The sequence below is a fragment of the Rhipicephalus sanguineus genome, chromosome 1 (genome assembly GCF_013339695.2).
Source record: "Rhipicephalus sanguineus isolate Rsan-2018 chromosome 1, BIME_Rsan_1.4, whole genome shotgun sequence".
In the NCBI taxonomy this organism is placed as follows: Eukaryota; Metazoa; Arthropoda; class Arachnida; order Ixodida; family Ixodidae; genus Rhipicephalus; species Rhipicephalus sanguineus.
Window position 1 is genome coordinate 310,716,206 of NC_051176.1, and position 21,430 is coordinate 310,737,635.

At 49.7% G+C, this 21,430-nt stretch overlaps 1 protein-coding gene across 1 annotated transcript; it reads right to left on the minus strand.

The window, feature by feature from the left end:
• Positions 1-484: 484 nt before the first annotated feature.
• Positions 485-9,668, minus strand: LOC125757544 (uncharacterized). Its single transcript, XM_049413117.1, has 5 exons — positions 9,567-9,668; positions 8,579-8,725; positions 7,012-8,451; positions 5,440-5,616; positions 485-859 (listed from the first exon to the last, which is right to left on the minus strand). The coding sequence occupies exons 1-5, from the start codon at positions 9,666-9,668 to the stop codon at positions 485-487; spliced, it is 2,241 nt and encodes a 746-aa protein (XP_049269074.1).
• Between the last annotated feature and the right edge of the window lie 11,762 nt (positions 9,669-21,430).

The window sequence follows — 21,430 nt, forward strand, 5'->3', positions numbered from 1 at the left end:
AACGTGTTGTGAGCATTGAAATCTTCTACGACAATATAAGGTTCGGGTAGTTCACACATTAAACTTTCAAATTCTGTTTTTGACAGAGCATAGTTCGGGGGGATGTATAGCGATGCAATAGTGAGCAGTTATCAGCTTGTTAAAAAGTACGTAATGCGCTGGCTGCGACTGCCTCTAGGGGCGTTTGAAGTTGCAAATGCCGGCAAGCGACTCCCTTATCTGCGATTATTGCCACACGACCCGACGAAGTGAGGGCGTTATCGCGGTCTTTGTGGTAAATGGCATTGTGCCGAAGAAAGTTCGTGTGTGAAAAATTAAGGTGCGTTTCTTGGATGCGCAGCACCCTTGGACTGAACTTATGCAGGAGTTACTTAGTGTCATCTAGGTTGTGGAATAAGCCTCCAACATTCCCAGTATTTTGGTATCTTTTCTGATGTGTTTTATGCTGTTCATCTATGGAAGGTGAACTAACGAGACCTATCGCTCACGACACCGTGTCAGGCCCCATGATGCGGAGTTTTTCTTTCCTAATGCGCTCGAGTGAGCATCGACGTTCTTTGGGCGTCTGAGACGCCGCAGTAGAGCTAGAGGTATCCATCCCTACTTCTGAGGAGGTAGATAGCGCCAGCTCAGGAGGCACATTTCCGGGTTTTTCGGGCCTAACTGCAGAAGCAGTGGCCCTGGGTCCGGCAGACGTGGTAGTCTGCTGGCCCTCATTGGCAAGGGGCGGAACAGCACTTGCTGCTCCAACCAGGGGCGCGGATGGCGTGACTGCAGTCACACTACGTGTGGCCGTTGCAGCCGCCGAAAGATGTGGCGCTGCGCCCCGACGCTTCACATCGCTGTAGAAAGGAGAGGCCTGTTTGTGCAGAGAAAAGCGCTTACGTCCCTCTTGGAAAGATAGGTTGAATTTAACTCTGAGTTATATGATTTGTTTCTCTTTTATCCACGAGAGGTACGATCGCGAGTAGGCGGGGTGGTCTTCTTCACAGTTGGCACAGCGGGTTGCTGAAGTGCAAGCGTCAGATAAGTGGTCGTTGGACGTACACTTTGCGCAAGTAGCACGCCCTCTGCAGCCCTGTTACCCATGTCGAAATCGTTGGCACCTGAAAGATCGACGGGGATTAGGTATGCACGGTCGGACCCGAAGCTTGAAGTAACCAGTTTGGAGTGACTCAGGTAAATCACTGATTCAGAAAGAAATAACTATGTGTTTGGTAGGGATTTGCTTATCGTCTCACCTTATCATTATTCTTAGAACCTAGACAACGTTCTGCTCTTGCCATCCTTCCAGCGGTGCTATGCAGGATGGCCCGACTTTCGCCAAACTCGGGACCTTTCCGAGCTCTGGCGACACCCCTTTTTGAACGAGCTAACAGTACGAGAAGGTGAAATCCATCCCTCAGCGCACGCTCCGTTCCATTAGTTACGATGGAACGCGGCGTCACGTCAAGGGCGGTCGAGAAGGTTGGGTGATGTCGTCAAACTAGAGGCAGCTTCTTTCATTTGTTTGTCGTTCCACTGAGTGCAGAAGTGCACCCATGCAGGAAAAGTGGCAGAAAGTTCTACTAACTATATTTTTGTGTGCGCGGGCCGTTTGAATTCATTTTCAAGCGTTTAATGTCTGCAGCACGCATCCTTTAGAATAATCAGCACCGTGGCCTCTGAGATTACTTCCGACCGAGCACCTTACAACATCGCGGCTAGAGCTAATCGCCGAGGCCACGTGCATAATCAGCATCGTCGGCCTGTACATTCTAGCACGTTGTTCGGCCGGCGCCCGTTCTCTTCATGGTCTGCTCGCTCCCCGAGCACATGCGACCGGTTGATTAGCTAATTGGCTGGGCGGTATACCTAGCTAAGTCAGGACGTGCTATGACGAAACTGATTAGGCCAAATCATGCTAAGACCGAGCTAACTAAGCCATATCTTACTAAGACCATGCTAATGAAGTCGTGTAAAGCCAAGAACAAGGTAATTAGGATCATGCTAATTAAGACGATGCTAAATAGGAGCGGGTAAATAAAACCAATATAATCAAGACCTTACTCACCGAGATCGTGTTTATTAGGTTCGTGCTAATTAGGATTATGCCAATTACCTCTGTACTATTCACGACCTTGCGAATTAAACGTGAGTAATAAATGCTGTGGTAATTAAGACATTATCAATTAATGTGATTAACACGACGTCAATTAGGGACGGGCTAATTAGGATCGTGCTCATTAGGATTATGCTAATTGCACCTGTACTATTGAGGACCTTGCGAATTAAACCAGAGTAATAAATGGCGCGGTAATTAAAACATCGAAAATTAATGCTAATTAACAAGGCGTTATTTAGGACTCGTAAATAAAAACAAGGTAATTAAGATCTCACTCACCGCTGCCGTGCTAATAAGTATTATGCTAATTACCTCTGTGCTACTGAACACATTGCCAATTAAACCAGGGTAATTAATGTCGTGGCAATTAAAACATGAACAATTAAGAAAGGACTATTCAATATCATGTTAAGACCTTGCTAATCAATAGCACAATATTGAGACCGAATTGACACGGTCATTACACCGAAGCAGACCAAGCATAATGAGTAGACGAGCCACGTAAAAAAAATCGCCCGCATCTTCCCACGGGGGGAACTCGAGTAAATGCGTCGCAGATTGGGGGGAGTAAAGTTTCGATGGTCCTTCGTCGTCGTTGATCACGGAGATCTTCGTTGATGATCGGCAGCGATGATGCATTCACACGTAGGCAGCAGTGGTGGTTAGATGAATTTAGTAGTTTATGTGAACGTAAAATAATGGATACAACTGAGCTAGAAATATACAAGAGATTAAACAGGAATAACACACAGTCTCACTCTTCTACTTATTGAAGAAGTTAGAGCCCAGACTGTCTTACGTTGCGTTCGCCGCTAGCCTCACTGATCTATCAACACATGATTTCAGCCCAGGCTAGCCTTACGTACATAGTACGGAGCCTCACCGATCTATCAGCAACGCTGATTACAGCCCAGACTGTCCTGCCGTACTCGTGCAGCTCGATATCTCCTGCCAAGAACAAAGAAAATGGGCGGTGGCCGCTCTTTGTCCATCCCTTGACCACGGAGGCCAACCAGAGCGTAAGTATTTCTTGGCCCCCCGCCCACCGGGCAGGGCCTAAACGGAAAGCCCAGATATTCCTAGAAACACTGCTTTCCTCCTTTCTCTTCCACGCGTGTTCATTCACGGTGTCAGGAGCCAACACCACGTGCGCAGAATTTATCGCTTACACATTCCACTCCTCGGCCAGCAAGCAGACCGTCGCCTGCGACTCGGCGCGAACATGACACCACAGGGGGTATTCTGCAGTGTGTCCCCGTGGCCGGCAGATGCCTTCAAACAGCGCGGCCAGCGCCTCGGACCCAGTCCGTGTTTTGACCGGAATTCCTGGAGCTCGAAAACCAGGCCGCCGCGGCTCTGGGCCAGATGTCACGTCCAAACGGGAGGCAGCACGCACTTGCCCGCATGGCGCCACCGCAGACGGCTCGTCCGTCCTGAACGCTCCCGAACACAGCGGGAGACGGCGCAGACCCCTCTCGGCCTTCCGCGAACTCGCGGTTCATTCCTTGGCGCGAAAACCGCAGCCACCATCGGCGTGCTAGCTAGAGGGCCTCTGCCCTCTCTCCTTAACGGCTCGCAGCCATAGAGCGGCCTTACACGCCCCTCCTAAAGAGTATACTGGGCTCTAAACGTGCTCAGCTATACTACAAATTAAACAAAGGCCGCGGAAGCATTACGTCCGGGCTCCATGAAAAATTATTTACAGATCCATGAAAAGCAGCCCTTTCGTGCGGAATAACGCTGAGAATGATCCACTCAATAAAGCATACATGTAAAATGGGCTATACAGGCAAGGTAACACGACATATTTCATTTCACTATAAAGCACAACACTCGCAAAGAAACAAAAAAGAAATCTAGTATGCACGTGGCACAAGCGCTCTAGATACAGCTACATATATCTACAAAGAGTCCAATGCACCACGAAGAGTACCGTGCAGTTCTATAGTTCAGCACACACCACACTTGAGGTGAACGGGAACATTCACGCCCGTCCAAGCTAGCATGGCTCGTTATTGAGCTGGCTCCCATGAGCCATTCTGAAGCCTTGACAGTGCATCCGCATTGGCATTATGCGCGCCTTTCCGATGGCGCACCGTGACATTGTATCGCTGCAATGAAAGTGCCCACCTAGCTAGCTTTGCTCCCTGCGGAGTGCTGGTGGTCAGGTAGGAGAGAGGGTTATGATCAGAGACCACATTCACCACTGCTCCGAAGAGCCAATAGTCAAATTTCTTGAGCGCCCATATTATCGCAAACGCCTCCCTTTCTATCGTTGACCAGCGCCCCTGTGTCGGGTTAAATCGATGGCTAGCGAACGCTATCGGCTTTTCTTTCCCGTCTGCCGACATTTGAGCCAAACAGGCTCCGGCTGCCGTGGCCGACGCATCCGTGAAGAGCCAATATGGCTGATGAGGGTCAGGAGTGTTCATGGCGACAGCCTGGCACAACGACGTCTTTAAGCTATCGAACGCCTCCTGGGCATCTTCTCCCCATGGGATTTCATTTGGCACCCCCCGCCTAGTTAACGCTGTGAGCGGGCCCGCGACGTCCGCGTAGTTCGACACATACTCGCGGTAATACCCACAAAGCCCCAAGAGGCTTCTCACTTCCTTCTTTGTGCGCGGCGGTACAAGGCCTTTGATAGCAGCTATCTTTTCTGGGTCTGGGCCGTGAGTTCCCGAGCCAACCACATGTCCTAGATAACGGATATGTGTCTGCGCTACCTGGCATTTTTCAGAGCTTGCCCTCAGACCGGCATCACCAAGAATCCTAAGCACGGTGTCCACATGGCGAAGGTGTTCCTCCCATGTGTCTGAAAAAATTGCTATGTCATCAAGGTACGCTGATGCATAAGCCTGGTGTGCTGACAGCAATGCATTAACCATCCGCTGAAAGGTAGCTGCTGAGTTCTTCAAACCGAAGGGCATTACCCTCCACGCGTACTGCGCATCGTGTGTCACGAACGCCGTGAGATATTCACTTTGGGGATCCATTGGCACCTGCCAGTACCCTCTCCTGAGGTCAACTACAGTTATGAAATTTGCGCGCCCCACTCTGAAAATTAGCTCTCGCGGATTAGTCATTGGAAAGGCATCCACGCGCGTGACAGCATTCAACGTCCTATAATCAATGCACATGCGCATTGACCCGTCTTTCTTACCCACACACACAACCGGGTGTGCGAATTCACTTTCCACTGGGTATATGAGCCCCAGATCAAGAAGTTCTTCAACCTGCCGACTAACCACTTTCTTTAACAGCTCTGGAACTCGGTAAGGGAATGTCCTTTTGGGCTTACAACTCTCCTCCAACTCAATACGATGCCGACCTACCTGAGCCATCCCAGGCTTTCCATCAAAAACACAGCGATGTTTCTGAAATACCCTCTCAATCTCCTTCCGCGCGTCAGGACGCAAGTGATCCAGCTTTTCGGGGGGTATCACACTCTCTCTATCTGCAGTAGGCAGCGCCTGTGGCGCGTACTCCACGTCACCAAACTCTTCGTCCTCCTTGAAGACCACCCCAACGTGGCTTACTCTAGCATAGTAGGGCCTGAGCCGATTTGCATGTACCACCGAGGACTTTCCGTCATTCATTTGTAGGCGATAAGAGTGTTCCCGCTCTTTACCTGTTATCGTGAACGGCCCCAACCACCTGGCCGCCATCTTTGTTGCCCTAGCTGTATCAAATAGCAGCACTTGGTCTCCAACATTAAATTCTTTACTTCGCGCCCTCCTATTGTACACTTCAGCATATCTGCCCTGGTGTGCAGTGCTTGTCAACTCCGCTACGCTCGCGGCAAGATCTAGTTGCTCACGCAGTTGTTGCAAATACTTCGATGGTTTCTCTCTTAGAGTTGCCGGCACAATTACTTCACCCGTCCAGGTCTGTTGCAAAATTGATAGAGGCCCGGTCGGGTTTCTGCCATACAACAGCCTGAATGGCGACACCCCTGTGGTGTCATGTGGCACTTCGCGGTACGCCCACAGCACAAATGGGACAAGCTTGTCCCAATTCTTTTGGTCACGTTCTATTACATGATACAGCATATTTTTGAGAACCCTGTTCCATCTTTCCACCACGCCATTGCTCTCGGGGTGTTCAGGGGTGGAAAACCTTGGTGAACAGCCCAATTTTTCCAACATCAGCTGTGTCATTTGTGACTTAAAGTTTGTGCCCTGATCAGAACAGAGCATTTCCGGAACACCGGTGCGACTAAAAATTTCCAGTAATGCCTCGCATGTGGCCTTTGCAGTCAACGATCGGAGTGGCACCACCTCAGGCCATCTAGTGCAAAGATCAACGAGGCACAGGGCATATCTGTGGCCTCTCGCCGACGGCACATCGATAGGGCCGATGACATCTACATTAACCACCTGGAATGGGTGTTCCGGCCGCGTGAGTGGCGTAATGGGTATCTTGTCACTTTGCCTTCTATCAGACCGCGTCTGGCACTGATGGCATGTCTTACAATGCTCAACAATATCCCTTTCCATTCCTGGCCAAAAGAAACTATACTTTATGCGTTGCCTGGTCTTTTTCGACCCCAAGTGTCCACCCCATAAGGACTCATGCGCCAGCTCCAACACCTCGCTGCGCCTTTCAACCGGCAGGACTAACTGTCTGACCTTGACTCCCGCTAAAGCGTCCTGATGGTATAAGAGCCCGTCTGCCACAAACATGCCAGCTTTCTTTTTTCTTGCATCCTCCCATGACCTTCGAAGACTATCATCTGAAAGCTGCTCAGCTCTAAATTGCTCTCGCTGATTAGTGACCTGATCGGCAAAAGCGGGACCACTTTCTCCCGATTCTTGAACCTCATCAACCGTTTCACTGCGGCCACAGTTTAAAACTGCTGTATCGCTGTCTTTCATTTCACTTGATCGAAGTCCCACTGCACTGACGACATGCGTAACACTTTCCCGTTCACTCCCATTGTCTTCCTGTGCATGCAGTAACTCCCAATCCTCTTTTGACAGCAGACAGTTAACTCCATCCGCGAGCTGGTCAGTAATAGCACACACCAGATCAACCTTCTGTGGTTGTCCCACCCCTCCCGGGTAGTTTAAAGCTATTGGCAATGTAGCCAAAGTTGCTTGGATGGTTTTTCTAAACGCCGACTGGAGCCTTACTGCGCCCGATGAATCCTTTACCCTTTGCGGAAGTATCCCTTCACGTATCACCGTTATTTCACTGCCTGTGTCCAGCACAGCTTCAGTAGTTATGCCACCGCACGTGATCGGGATAAGTTCCAGTTTCGACCGGCCCGAGCCAGCACTTCGCTCGAATACTTCCACCCTCGCACTCAGCACCCTTTCCTGCTCGGGTGGCGGTAACTTACCAACAATGGCGACATTGTGGACTCTCTGTTTAGGCACAGTGGTCAACTTCGCCTGCTGCTCCTTACTTGAGGCCTGAGGACAATCCCTAGCCACGTGACCCTGACCGCGACAAATGTAGCACCTTACATTGGCCTTTTCTATGCCGGTCTGCCTGGCTAACGGCGGAGCAGTTGGCACTCCAACCGTCTTAGTTGCTCGACCCTTTCCTTTCGCCTGTTCAAAAGTCTCGAGAACTTTAGCAACCTCTACAGGTTTGAACCACTTTTCGCCCTCCCGCAAAAGAACATACTCTAGACCTTCCGGGCCCAAACTCGCCTTCATTCGGTCAGCGACCATTAGCTCAGCAACCGCTTCCTTAGTATCCGCATTACGAGATTGCAGGTAATACGCGAAGTACGTTCTGGCCCGAGAAGCGAACTGAGCCCATGTTTCCTCTCTTTTCTTCGTCACCTTTTGAAACCTGTCTAAGTACTCAGCTGGGGTGAGCTTAAGTTCATTTAGTACCGCACGTTTCACGATCTCATAATCCACACACTCCTCTTCACTCAAGCTACACAGCATATAGCGGACTCGCTCAGACAGCGCAGGCATTATCAAGTGTACTCGGTTCTCTTCCGGTACCTGGAAGGATGAAAACAGTTTTTCCACCTCATCGAACCACATCGGGACATCCGCGTCGCACGGCAACCTGTATGCCTTCAGCATCTTATCGCATTGTGCTACTCCGTCAATGCCGGTATGGCGGCGGTCGTTCGTTCCCGACATCGAAGGCGACCTACTCGATTGCTCAATCTCTGCTCTGCGTAGGGCTACGCGTTCACATTCAAGCTGTAGGCGTACTTTTTCGAGCTCGAGCTGCAGGCATCGTACTGCCATTCCCTCTGGATCTGACCTATCCGGATCTTGTAGAGCGCCTAGCGCCCCACTACCACCTCCGGTGACCGACCGCTCAGACTCAGTCTCTCTGAAGCTCGGTAGCTCCTGCTGTCTCTGATCTTCTCTCTGCTCAGATGCACCATCCTCGCCCACACTAGACCCCACAGCGCTTGCCATTCTGCGCGTGATCATCTCTAGCCTCACAGAGCAACAGCCATGCCAACTTAGACAAAGCGTAAGGAATCCCGCTCACCCGTTTCTGCTGGGGGCCTCCGCTGTGGTTCGGCTCCCGACGACTTTCGATGGCGATGGGACTCGCTGGCACCTCCTTGCAGTCGGCGTCTCTGGCTCGATGGACACCTTGCAGTTGCTCTTCGTGTGGCTTGCCGATCCTGTCGGGCTGCGCCAGTAAAGTTTCGATGGTCCTTCGTCGTCGTTGATCACGGAGATCTTCGTTGATGATCGGCAGCGATGATGCATTCACACGTAGGCAGCAGTGGTGGTTAGATGAATTTAGTAGTTTATGTGAACGTAAAATAATGGATACAACTGAGCTAGAAATATACAAGAGATTAAACAGGAATAACACACAGTCTCACTCTTCTACTTATTGAAGAAGTTAGAGCCCAGACTGTCTTACGTTGCGTTCGCCGCTAGCCTCACTGATCTATCAACACATGATTTCAGCCCAGGCTAGCCTTACGTACATAGTACGGAGCCTCACCGATCTATCAGCAACGCTGATTACAGCCCAGACTGTCCTGCCGTACTCGTGCAGCTCGATATCTCCTGCCAAGAACAAAGAAAATGGGCGGTGGCCGCTCTTTGTCCATCCCTTGACCACGGAGGCCAACCAGAGCGTAAGTATTTCTTGGCCCCCCGCCCACCGGGCAGGGCCTAAACGGAAAGCCCAGATATTCCTAGAAACACTGCTTTCCTCCTTTCTCTTCCACGCGTGTTCATTCACGGTGTCAGGAGCCAACACCACGTGCGCAGAATTTATCGCTTACACATTCCACTCCTCGGCCAGCAAGCAGACCGTCGCCTGCGACTCGGCGCGAACATGACACCACAGGGGGTATTCTGCAGTGTGTCCCCGTGGCCGGCAGATGCCTTCAAACAGCGCGGCCAGCGCCTCGGACCCAGTCCGTGTTTTGACCGGAATTCCTGGAGCTCGAAAACCAGGCCGCCGCGGCTCTGGGCCAGATGTCACGTCCAAACGGGAGGCAGCACGCACTTGCCCGCATGGCGCCACCGCAGACGGCTCGTCCGTCCTGAACGCTCCCGAACACAGCGGGAGACGGCGCAGACCCCTCTCGGCCTTCCGCGAACTCGCGGTTCATTCCTTGGCGCGAAAACCGCAGCCACCATCGGCGTGCTAGCTAGAGGGCCTCTGCCCTCTCTCCTTAACGGCTCGCAGCCATAGAGCGGCCTTACAGGGGGGGTATCGCGTGAATATTGCGTAATTGGGTATGGTTTGGGAATGCTGAATTGTTACACGATGCGCACACCAAGTACGATTTGAACGGCTCAAGCGTGCACGAAGTTCCAGGTCCGCAGCTCACTTCAAACGCTTGCGTTCAGCGTCGTATGCTCGTCTCTTCGCAGCCTTGTCTTCTGCGTTCCTTGCTGTTGTTGACGCCGACGATGGTGAGGGTGGGGTAACGTTGCCTTCAACGAGTGGTGGGACGCTGATTGAAGGTGCTGTTGCTTCCATCGCATCTACTCGAGTCAAGCAAAGCGTCAAGTCAAGCGAAAGCCAAGTAAAGACGCCCTTGACTGAATTCCGAACGCGCGCTCCGCCGCTTATATACACACCGCCCGCGTTCGAGGGAGAGGAGGGAGGGAGAGGAGAGGCTTGCTGCCGGCACGAGACGAGCCGAGCATGCGCAGTGGGGGTGTGGACGGCGCCGCCGACGCCGCAGGTGCGACTAAGAAATGCTCCGCATTTAAAAGATGGAAGAAGCTAGGTGATCACAAGCTCATCCGATGGCTCCAGCCTTGCAGGAGTAGTGCAAGCTGACCAAATTATTTTATATGCAAAGAAGCTGCTCAGTAGCGTCCACCACATGAAACACTTGACAGGCATACCGGCACAATGACAGTCACGAGTTGAACTGGGGCCTTTTCAAAATCAATGAGTTTATGCCCGAGTTCGCGCGTCGATCAATTTGATTGACAGACGCCCGCGGCGAAGAGCGGGTCCGCCCACCGCGCTTCCTCTTGCCGAGGAGCAGTGCTCACGCCATAACGCTAGCGAGCGGCACGATTCATCTATGAGCTTAACCGCACAGACTATGCACACACGCACGAAGAACTAAAGGTTATATCATCACGTGGCTACGATGCCTCGCATTCAATTTCACCGCTCTCACCACGTACCAATCACAGCTATAAAGCAAGCGCCACTTGTGGGATTTGCGGCAAGAAATATTACTATTTACTTGTTTGTGGAGACATTTTTTCTTGCGATTCGCTACTACAGAAAAATCTTCAGGCGTGTGATGTCAGTATAGCAGTAACCTGTACATTTATTTATCTGTAATATTCCAGAGAAGCGAAACGAGCTGCACCAGAGTGCTGCGTGTGCGCCCTTGTTGCCTTCCAGAGCGGAAATTTCCATGCTGCAGGTGGAACGAAAGAATTCTCCGAAAGAGGACAAACGCCCACGAACACGCCCGTGGGAGGCGCGATGATCGGTTCGCAAAAAGATAGCGCGACAATCACGCTGACGTCGCAGCACTCTCAAAATGTTGACTGAGTGGCGGCGCTGACGCATTCGCACGCGGTGTTCCTTTGAAAACCGCCGCAAATGCCGCACATGCGTTTGTGATGCCATTCTTGTTCTTGTAACCGTTTTTATCAACGCTGCTATCGCGTGCTCAGCAGTGTCTTCCTGTCATGACCGCCGTAATGCAAGCTCGGAGCAAACTCGTGTGTCCGAGAAGCTCGGGCCATCCTGCATAGCACCCCAGTAATTCACTTTCACTGTGTTCAAGAAGGGCGTCTTCTAAAATGACACCACGTACTGTGTTCATTAACCAGTGTGGGCCAACTGAAACAGGAATATCGCCAAAAAGCCACAAGTTTCCATAGTTTGTCGTATTGGGGCTCCTCGAGAAACCTCGAGAAGGAGATCCCCGCTTCCCATCTTCGTTATTTTATAGCCTAGACCGATACCTTCCGTGAGAGACTTTGACACGAGGAATGGTGAAATAGTTCAGGCGGTTTTCGTTTCGTGCTCGCTGTGTATCACGTGGTATTTGGGGAAAGACTGCTTTGGCTGGGCAAACGTGAATGATTCATCGGTGCGCCAGCTTTTGAGGCGGCGATCACGAAGTGAGGGAAAAGTGTGCCGTATAAACATTCGAAATTCGGCGGCGATGGTGGACACCCACCATCCAACCGATTTCCCCTGGGTGGGTCAGCCGAGGGGTGTGTTGCCTCTGCCGGGGGGGGGGGGGGTTTAAAGGTCCAATCACTCAGTGTCGACTCAACCGCCAGGATCCGATTTTCCCCGGACACGGCAAAGCCACGTACGGCAGGGCGTGGGAGGGGTCGAAACCCCCCGTTAGCTCGGGTGCGTGGTATCGCTACACACCAAACCCCTGCTCGCGCAGACGCCCCTGCGGGGTGCCATCTTTCCGGAGGTTTTTCGAGTGCGTACGCCTCAATTTTGTACATTTTAGGATCCGTGAAGTCTAGAGGAACATTCCGAGACCCTACTTTTACGGGTGGGTGGACCTTTGTGACTTTAATAACCGGTTTAAATGCGAAGCATTTCTTAGCCAACTTCTGCGACTTTGAGCGTCTGTCTATCTATCTATCTATCTATCTATCTATCTATCTATCTATCTATCTATCTATCTATCTATCTATCTATCTATCTATCTATCTATCTATCTATCTATCTATCTATCTATCTATCTATCTATCTATCTATCTATCTATCTATCTATCTATTAGCCCCCTACAACTTTGTGCTGTCCTGGCCGTTTCCTTAATGCGACATATACCAAAATTGGTATGGCATAGCATGACTGCATGACGAACATAAATGACAGGTCATAACATGAAAATCGTGATACGAATTTCATGAACGTCATGATTTACATGCCACGCTGTTGGTGCTCTTGCGACTGTTTCGTTAATTTAATATACACCAAAATTGGTATGGCGTCACAAGAGTGTTTGACAAATATAAATGGCAGGTCCTATCATGCAAATCATTACACGCATGTCATGTACAGCATGATTTAAATGACACGATCTAGGGGCGCTCGCGGCCGCTTAATTAGATGGATATATACCAAAATTGGCACGACGAGACATTTCTGTATGACGAACATAAATGACAGGTGGCAACTTGAAAATCATGACAGGCATGTCATGTACGCCATGACATCCTTGCCCCGCTGATGGTGCGCTTGCGGCCGTTTCACTATCTTGATATGTACCAAATTTGGTATGGCGTGACGTGACTGTATGACGAACAGAAATGACCGGTGGTAACAAGACAATCATGGCATGCATTTCATGTACAGTATGACTTACATGCCATGCTCATGGTGCGCTAACGGTAAAGAAGACATGATTTCCAATTCAGCCCTGTCAGAACCCTATCCACGATCCATTGAAAATTAGCTGGCGTTGAGCATAGACCAAAAGGCTGGACCTTAAACTCGTAGAGGCCGTCAGGAGTAATAAAAACCGTCTTTTCGCGGTCATACTCGTCAACTGCGATTTACAGTAGCCACTACGTAAATACATGGAGGAAAAATATCTAGCGGTGCGTATACGGTCCAAGGAATCATCTACTCGGGGTAGAGAATAAAAGTATTTTTTAGCAGTCTTTCTTCGAGTTCTTCCGGGAACCAGAGGGGCCCGGCCAGTACTTCGCCGAAAGGACGACAGGGCGAACAGACATCAATGAAGACTGCGGTCCCCTCAGCCCTACCACCCACCTCAATCCCCATTCCCTAAATTTCTGCAGCAAGGCTTAAGGCTACTTAACGCAGATATAAAGAGGTATCTTTTTTGGTGACCTTTTTCAATTTCCGATAATCGACGCAAAACCGCAACGTACCATCCTTATTCTTTACTAACACAACTGGTGAAACCCAGGGACTGGTCGATGGCTGGATGACGTCGTCTTTAAGCATATGCTAAACTTGATCGCGTATAGCGTATTGTTTCCTTTGCAACACCCTATAGGCATGTTGTCGAATGGGTCTTTCGGTGGGTTCGGTGATCATACGATGCTGAGCAAGTGGTGTCTGTTGACCTTCGACGCTGTAGCAAAGCAGTCTTGATATGAGCCCAGTATACGCAAAAGGCTTTCTCGTTGTTCTGAGGGTAGACCCTTGTATACGTCGAGAGTGCTCGTCAAGGCCTCGGCAGAATGGTCGCCCGACGAAAGTGAAGCTAATGTTTAACCCTGGGCGTCGGCAATTTCCTCAAAGTATGCAATGGTAGTCCGCAGCGTGGAGAGTTGGGCTAGTTGGAACGAGTTCATTCTGCGCTCGTTTGTCTTGCTTTTCTTCGTGTCCCGTCCTATTACGCAGTTTTGACCAGAATGGTAGTCCGTCTGGTAAGGTGACGACACTCGTTACTGAAGCTCGGGACCAGCAGGTGTGCTCGTCTTTTGCTAGGCAGAATGATTCCTCGCACAACGCAGATTTGTCGTGAAAGAAGGAAAGACAAATATGCCTCCGCAATTACAGCGTTGGCCCCGTCCTGTCCCAGTTCCACAGTGACAAAGAGTCACAGAATCACCGGCAACACGTAGCGCTGTCTTCGGGAATTGGGTGCTTTCAGCTGCAGCTCAAAGAGGTTCCTCGAATGACACAAGTAATTCACGGAGGTGAATGACTGCGCCGTATTCACGAAGAAGGTCCATTCCCAGGATTACTGGCCGAGAGCACACAGGCAACACGAGCAAAAACCCCGTAAATGTGGACGCACGTATTCGAACACGTGCCGAGCACATTCCAGTCGGTATCACCAGATGGCCACCTACCGTGCGCAACTGATGTCCTTGCCACGGTGTGGTAACTTTCCTTAGTTCAGATGCCAGTGCGGCGCTCATAACAGAATAGTCGGCACCGGTGTCAACGAGGGCGGTGAGAGCATGATTGTCTGCGAACACGGCGACGTCGGCAGAAACGATCTTTTTACTGTCGGAAAACCTTGAAAAACCGGAATGGTCGTCGTCGGGTCGTTGCGTCGAGGGAGGTTCTTTGAAAGTTCGTCGGACAGCGACTTCAGCCCACAAGTCGCGGTTCCTAGTTTCCCCTGCGAGGAAACAGTAACCGGCTCCTGAAAGGAGCGTAAGACGATGAGGGCAGCAAGATGACGTAGACCGGCCAGGCGACGGCGATCTCGATTGGCGGCGCTCAACAGTCGAAGGAATTCGCACACCGTGAGGGGTTATGTACCGTGTGTTTCACAAACGTAATCCGTCCTTAAAGAGCCCCTAACCAGGTCTGACCGTTTTGAGCTGACGAGCGCAATGCATACACTGGGCGTTTACGATCACGTCTGCCAAAATTCCCAAGGCTGCGGAAATGAGTGAAATTTCAAGCTGAACGCCGCTTGCTCTTCGTCTGGCGGGCGCGCGGGAAGGAGGGGATGACGTACAACAAGGAAGGGCCCTACGTTGTTGTCAGTGCTTTGACGTCACTCCTCTACGTAGACCTCTGTGCTCTGACGTTGCCCACAGTAGCACGTGACACTGTGCTAATAATTTTATGCGAAATGTGTAGCTTGTGTAATTTGTTGCTTGAATAGATTAATGAAATTTGAAAGAAATACTAAGACACAAACAGAATATGCTGGTGTTTTTTTTTCTTTTTTTTTACTGCGAATCGCAGAGAGATGAGGGACTAATCTACCTCCGTTTCGCATGTGTTCGTGTTCTCGCGGTTTGTGCGTCGAGCAGACGCCAGCCCTGACAACGAAACTCTGTCATTTTCTACCTCGCTGCAGCGCTCATTAGGCTCATTTATCATAACCCGTACCTAAATTTTCATGCGGCACTGGTTCTTGATACCGCTAGTCTCGAGCACGTTCAAATTTTGCAGCGTTCATGCCTGTCCTGCAGAAACAGGCAGTACACCACAGAGGAGGACGCCGACACAACGCTGTTCGCATGCTCGGGCTGGCTCGGGCACGTCATGCGCACGTGACCTTGCATGCGCATGACGTGTTGATGCGTATGCGCCATGTGATCCTCCGGCTCCGACGCCGCAGAGGGCAGGGAAGAGATTTTGGCTTGCGAAGGCTAGACGGGGCGAGTGCCGTTTCATACCGCGTCCTCGCATCATGGTTTTGCGCCTCTACAAATTATTGTTTTTCTCAGCTCGTAATGAACCGCTTTGACATATTCTTGCGGCATAATGCTTTTCATTCGACACATAACAACTTCCAGCGTCTAACTACAATTTTATATGTTGCCTGGTTAGGGGCCCTTTAAAAACTCAGATAAACACATGCAAGTGCGCGCGCCCGAACGCTCGCGGACGCCGTTTGCGTTGAGATCAGACATATCATATGATATAGAATCGCCGTACATACCACCCACAGAGCCACCTATGCTCATTCTGTTCTATTATAACGCAAAACCTCAACGCATATGCAGCCAAACCCTGAAAACATCAACCAGAAACGGGGGTAAAAGCGTGCACGGCGGTGGCCCGGCAACGCGCTTCGTCAAAATCGGATTATCTAGAGCTCTTCACCTTCCCGACGAGGCGTGTCCAATTTAACCGAATGCCGCGTACGTGTTGGAATGGTCGTACTGAATCTGCGCCTCAAACTATAATCAATAATAAAGAAAAGCCATTACATTTCTTTAGTGCACCGAAGTGTTCTCCACGCGGACTGACTTTTTTTTTCACGTTTCCGCAAGTGGACGCACGCTGACCCTTGAATATCGCTGCAAATGTCACTGGGGCTTACACGAAACCGAATCTCAAAGCGACATAATGTGCCTCCAGCAGTGCAGACACAACCTACAGTCCGCAAACAATCGCCCTTGATAATTTATTGCATCGCTCATATAACGGGAGCCTGTAGAAAGACGTGCGTAACGGTCTCCACTCGTTGATTGACAGTTTTAGGTGGGCGTCCGCAACAGCTCGGCGGACGCATGCTGCCAGCCATTAGCAGGCTGCGTCCGCAGAGCTGGTGCAGACATTCAACTAACACTGTCTATTAACAGGCGCACGTTGCCCGTGTCCGCAGCTCCATCAATATGCCCCCCCCCCCCCCCCTCGAAGCGTCACTTCCAGCACGGAGCCTTTGCGTGAGCACAAAGAAAGTGACAGGCATGCTATGAGCACTGGCTCGTCTGATTTTTCTCAAGTTTTAACATTCCCCATAAGAAGTATACTTCAGACACTAATTACTAACATTTTACAATTACTGTTACTACTGTTCCAATAATGTGCCAAAGTCATCGTGTTTGCTCGGTTGTAAAAAAATACGCGATAATGCGTAATCGCCCTCGGGCCCTGAGAGTATGAAAATAAATTAACGGTGAACCGCCTGAAGTCACTTAATTACCTCTAGTCATTTATGCGAAAGATGTATCTTGTATAGTAAAATACACGCTACTTCGTACGATCTGTCAGAAATACAGATACTGATACCCCACCAGCGGAAGGTATCGTGATACAGATACAAGATACCCAAAGTCTATCTGAGAGAGTATCTAAGATACATGTATCTTCGACTCTGCCCAGTCCTGAACGTCACCAAATCATGAGCGCCCGTGATCTTACGGCAGTCACCGCGGTGGGGTGCTAGTTTCTTATGACTTCATCGGTCATTTTGAAGTGACCAAAAGTGGTTATAAGTAACGACGCTATAGCATTATTTATGCAACAAGTAACGGCGTTCACGATTGATTTTGTTGATTTCGCACACAAAGGTAGTAATTGAAGTCACAAACAAAAATTTGGCTCTCAGGGGTCCTTTAAATTAATCGCTCCGCCTTACTGTCGTCGTCCTCCTAGCTCTTGGAATCCGTTTCGATCTCTCGAATTGACCGTCCTCAAGACGTGAGGCGCATTTTTTCCTCTATACCAGGATACCGTCTACCCCTGTTCGTTCTCTGATCCACTGTTTTTATGGCTTTATGAATTTTTGTGCCACCGCACGCTTTGTGGTCCTTCTCGAGTTTCTTTTTTATTCTTCAGGTTTCCGCCCATATGTTAAAAATGGCAAAATGCAATGGTTTTACATTTTACTAAGCTCGCGCGCATACGGCAGATATTCTCCACTCATGACTGGCCATTTAGCAGTACCCACTGACCAATACCATAGTCACTAAAATGGCAGTGGGGTACTCGGCGGTCATGAGTTGAGAATACCTGGGCGGATTTCCACCGCAGAATCTGCTGTTTGACATTCGACCTGGGTACTCTTCTGCTGATTCTAGGGTTTGACTGCCCGACCTCGCTTTCCCTTGTGGACATCCTTTACCTTACTCTTTGCCGTCATTCTGAAGAGTACGATGTCGTCGGCAACCCGTAAATTTCTAAGATACTCTTTAAACTTTATTCCCATTGCTTCCTAATTTAGTCTTTTAAATACTTCTAGACAAGCACTGAATAACAATGAAGGGCTTGTTTCACTGACGGACCCTTTTATCGATCGGCATGTTCCTGCGTTTCTTCAAGGGGAGCAGAGTAACTGTGAAATCTCTATATCTTGGCTATGGTATTCACATACGCCTCAAGTACTCCTTGCCAACCAATGCCTTCAGCACCGCTGGTATGTCTGCCGAGTAAAATAGCTTTCCGTAATATATGAATTTCATATCAAGCGTTTTTTTTATCCGGCAGATTTCTCGATGTTCTATCTATAGTTCAAGCCTTGCACGTCTCCCTTTTTGTGTATTAGTAAAAGATCTTTTTTTTTTCTGCTTCACTCGCATTCAAAAGTGAACTATTCCTTGCAGGTCTTTACTGATTATAGATCTTGGTGAATGAACAGTGCTGCACACAATAACGGTACTCGGTTCAGCGGTGCGTGGCTCGCTTCCGGTGCGCGGCCCAGTGCCCATTGGGGTTACCGGTGGCGCATCTAATGTCCCTCGGTTCCGGCGCAACCGAGCGGCTCGGGCTTTCTCTTCGGGGACAACCACGGTCCAGCTATAAATAGGGCACCGGAAAGTGGGCCGACGACCCACATGTTATCCATCGATTGCGCGGTCAGCTAGACAGGTGCGACACTGCTCGCATTCCAGTGAAGCCAGCCGCCGGTCTTTTCTCTTACTGTCTTTTTCACAGAGAAAACAGTGGTCCGCCGGCGTCGTCCGCGAAGGGAAAGCATTAGCGCCGCAGCTCACAGGCGCGACATAGCTCAAAGAACTATCCCGACACGGAATGTCTAAAGCTGGAACGACGCGCACGCCTCTCAACACGCGCGTAGCTCAGGCGCAATTTGCGAGGAATGGCCATTTGAACCCACACGCGAGCCGGCGCGCGCTCACTCCAAGAAGGCAGAAATTGGCAGGTGTATAGGGAGCTGTTTATAGAGCTTCAAAGTGCGTAATATAGACTTGACCACTTTCCGCTGGTATAGTTGGCGCCAGACAAACCATGCTTCTCCGTTGCTGAAGTATCGCGGAGCAGGTGTTGTTTACGCCCATCTTGACAAGTTTCGCAGTGGAACCCATGAAAGGGAGTCCCAAAGCGACAACCCCGAATCATGTGCTCTAATTGCTTTCTGTCCATTCCGACGCACAGATGAAGGCGCTGTTTCATGGTGTTTACAGTAGATAAAATCATCTGTCTGGGGTTATTGTCGAGAGAGATTCACACACGTTGCTTGCTTCATAACTTCGAGGTTGGCTGCACTCTAAAAAATTTCTGTATCTTTACAAGCAGTATGCAGGAAACACCAAGGAAGTTTTTTTTTCTGTTTGAAGAAAACCGCAAAACTTTTCGCGACGGTACAGAAGCTGCTCTTGTTTGAAGCATTACAAAACTTCTACGCGTAATAATTCAGAGACTTCTTGGTTTTGCTAAGAACTGGCAAAAAGCAGAAAAGAAATACAGTGAAACCTTCTGGAAACTACGGACAGGTGCTCCCATTCATGCAGTGCTACAGTACATTGTGTTAAACACCACCATTCATGCATGCTCTTCAGACCTGGTTCGTTCTTAAACCTTGTGGTTCAGTTGTTACGGGCTGCCGATTGATAAAGCGTGGCGTTTCTTTTCAGTTATTTGCATACAGAAAAGTAAAACCCCACTGCCTACATTAGCACAACTTCCAATTTTGTCTAAGGCATTAATAAATCACAGATGCCTTAGGATTCAAAAGAAAGGTGATGTGCGCATCCTCCGCTTTAGAACACGCCGCCATCTGAAGGGCATTTTGCTTAGGAAAACATCTGTTGTTTTCCTAAACAAAATGCCTGTTCGCGACATATGTCTGCAGTTACGATCGCTGCAACTTGTTCCGAGCTGAATATCGCGGTTTGTCTGCCCAACAAAAATTGTGTCTGATTGGCACCGCCAATTGGAATTTTCTCTCTATGTAGAGGTAATTTAACATCGGTTGCAGACGTATATATCCGCAAACAAACGGTCGCACCCCCGCGGCCGTAAACGACTCCACGGGACATCCCGGAGACGCAGACGCGCGGTAGGTGCCGAACCGCGGGCGCCCGTTTCTTCCTTCCGTTTCTATTGCTTTCATTTACTCAGATCAGTGCTCTGCTCTCCTTTCTCCCTAATACTCTCGCCCCATCCGCAACATTACGTGAACCCGCTCACAGAAAAACGAAAAAATAAAATAAACAGAATAAATAAAAAGGTGAAGCTACAGATCTCGGAGGGCGTGTTTTTGCAAGCTACACTGTAAACACAAATTCGCCAATGTAGAATCTTTTAGCAGTTAAGACATGCCCTTTTACCACCCAAGCCCGAAATACGAACACTCACCGAAGTGGGAAAGAAGGACTTAAACCGTTATTTTTTCCTGATCGTCAAGAATTAGAAGTTATGGGAGTTGCGCCGAAGTAAAATAGGGGTAACAGAATGAAAAATAATGATGTGAGGCAGATAGGGGATATAATAATAATAATTGTAGGGGTTTAACGGCCCAAAACCACGATATGATTATGAGAGACGCTGTAGTGGAAGGCTCCGGAAATTTTGACCACGGGGTTCTTTAACGTGCACCTAAATCTAAGTACTCGAGCCTCAAGCATTTTCGCCTCCACCGAAAATGCGGCCGCCGCGGCCGGGATTCGATCCCGCGGCCTTCGGGTCAGCAGCAGATTGGGGAAGCACGCCCACTTGGCCACGAACTAAACAGCGAAAAGAGCCCTTAGCCATGGTCAACATGACGAACAGCCTAAGCGTCAAATTCGCAAAAGCTATTTCTGCACACACATTTGAAGTAACCCGCGTAGCGTCATCGCTCCACTTTTTTGCTTGTAGTAACCACGCATTAGCACCGCAGAGCCTGCCGAACTACGTGCATGGCGGAGGAGCACGTCAGAATCCGGACTTGGGAGCGTGCGTGTCGAGCGGCGTCGTTCCGTTGCTTGCAGTAGCCATATTGGCCGGCGGCCGCGCAGTTATTGCGGAGTCGTCGGTCACTGCACTTTTGAAGCCAAGGACCTATGGCAAGTTATTCAGAATGACCTTTGTGCGTTATTTCTTTGTGTTTGTGCGCGCTATTGAGCTCGCTGCAGACTCAGCTTCGATCTATGATCAACCGTTACGAAGGCATGGCCGAAATACTTGCTTCCTCCGTAACAGCATGCGCTTTACAAACGCATACATGTTACTGGCCGTGTCCGAGAGGAGTCAAGAATGAGGAATGCGTAAAACTATGCTTATGATCGTGTGAGCGTACGTGCAAAGATTGCACTGTGTGCAGCGCTTATGTGCAGTTAGTAAATCGATTGCCTAGCCAGATGTGTCATAATCGCAATATGAGATCATCACAAATCTTACATTGTTTTTGTTTCTTTTTGTTTGATGCTGTTAGCGCTCGGTGTTTCGTTCGCCCGGCGCGCAACACTAGGGATGGTAAAATCGATGAACGATTAATGAATTAAAAGTACGCCGCAAAACGATTA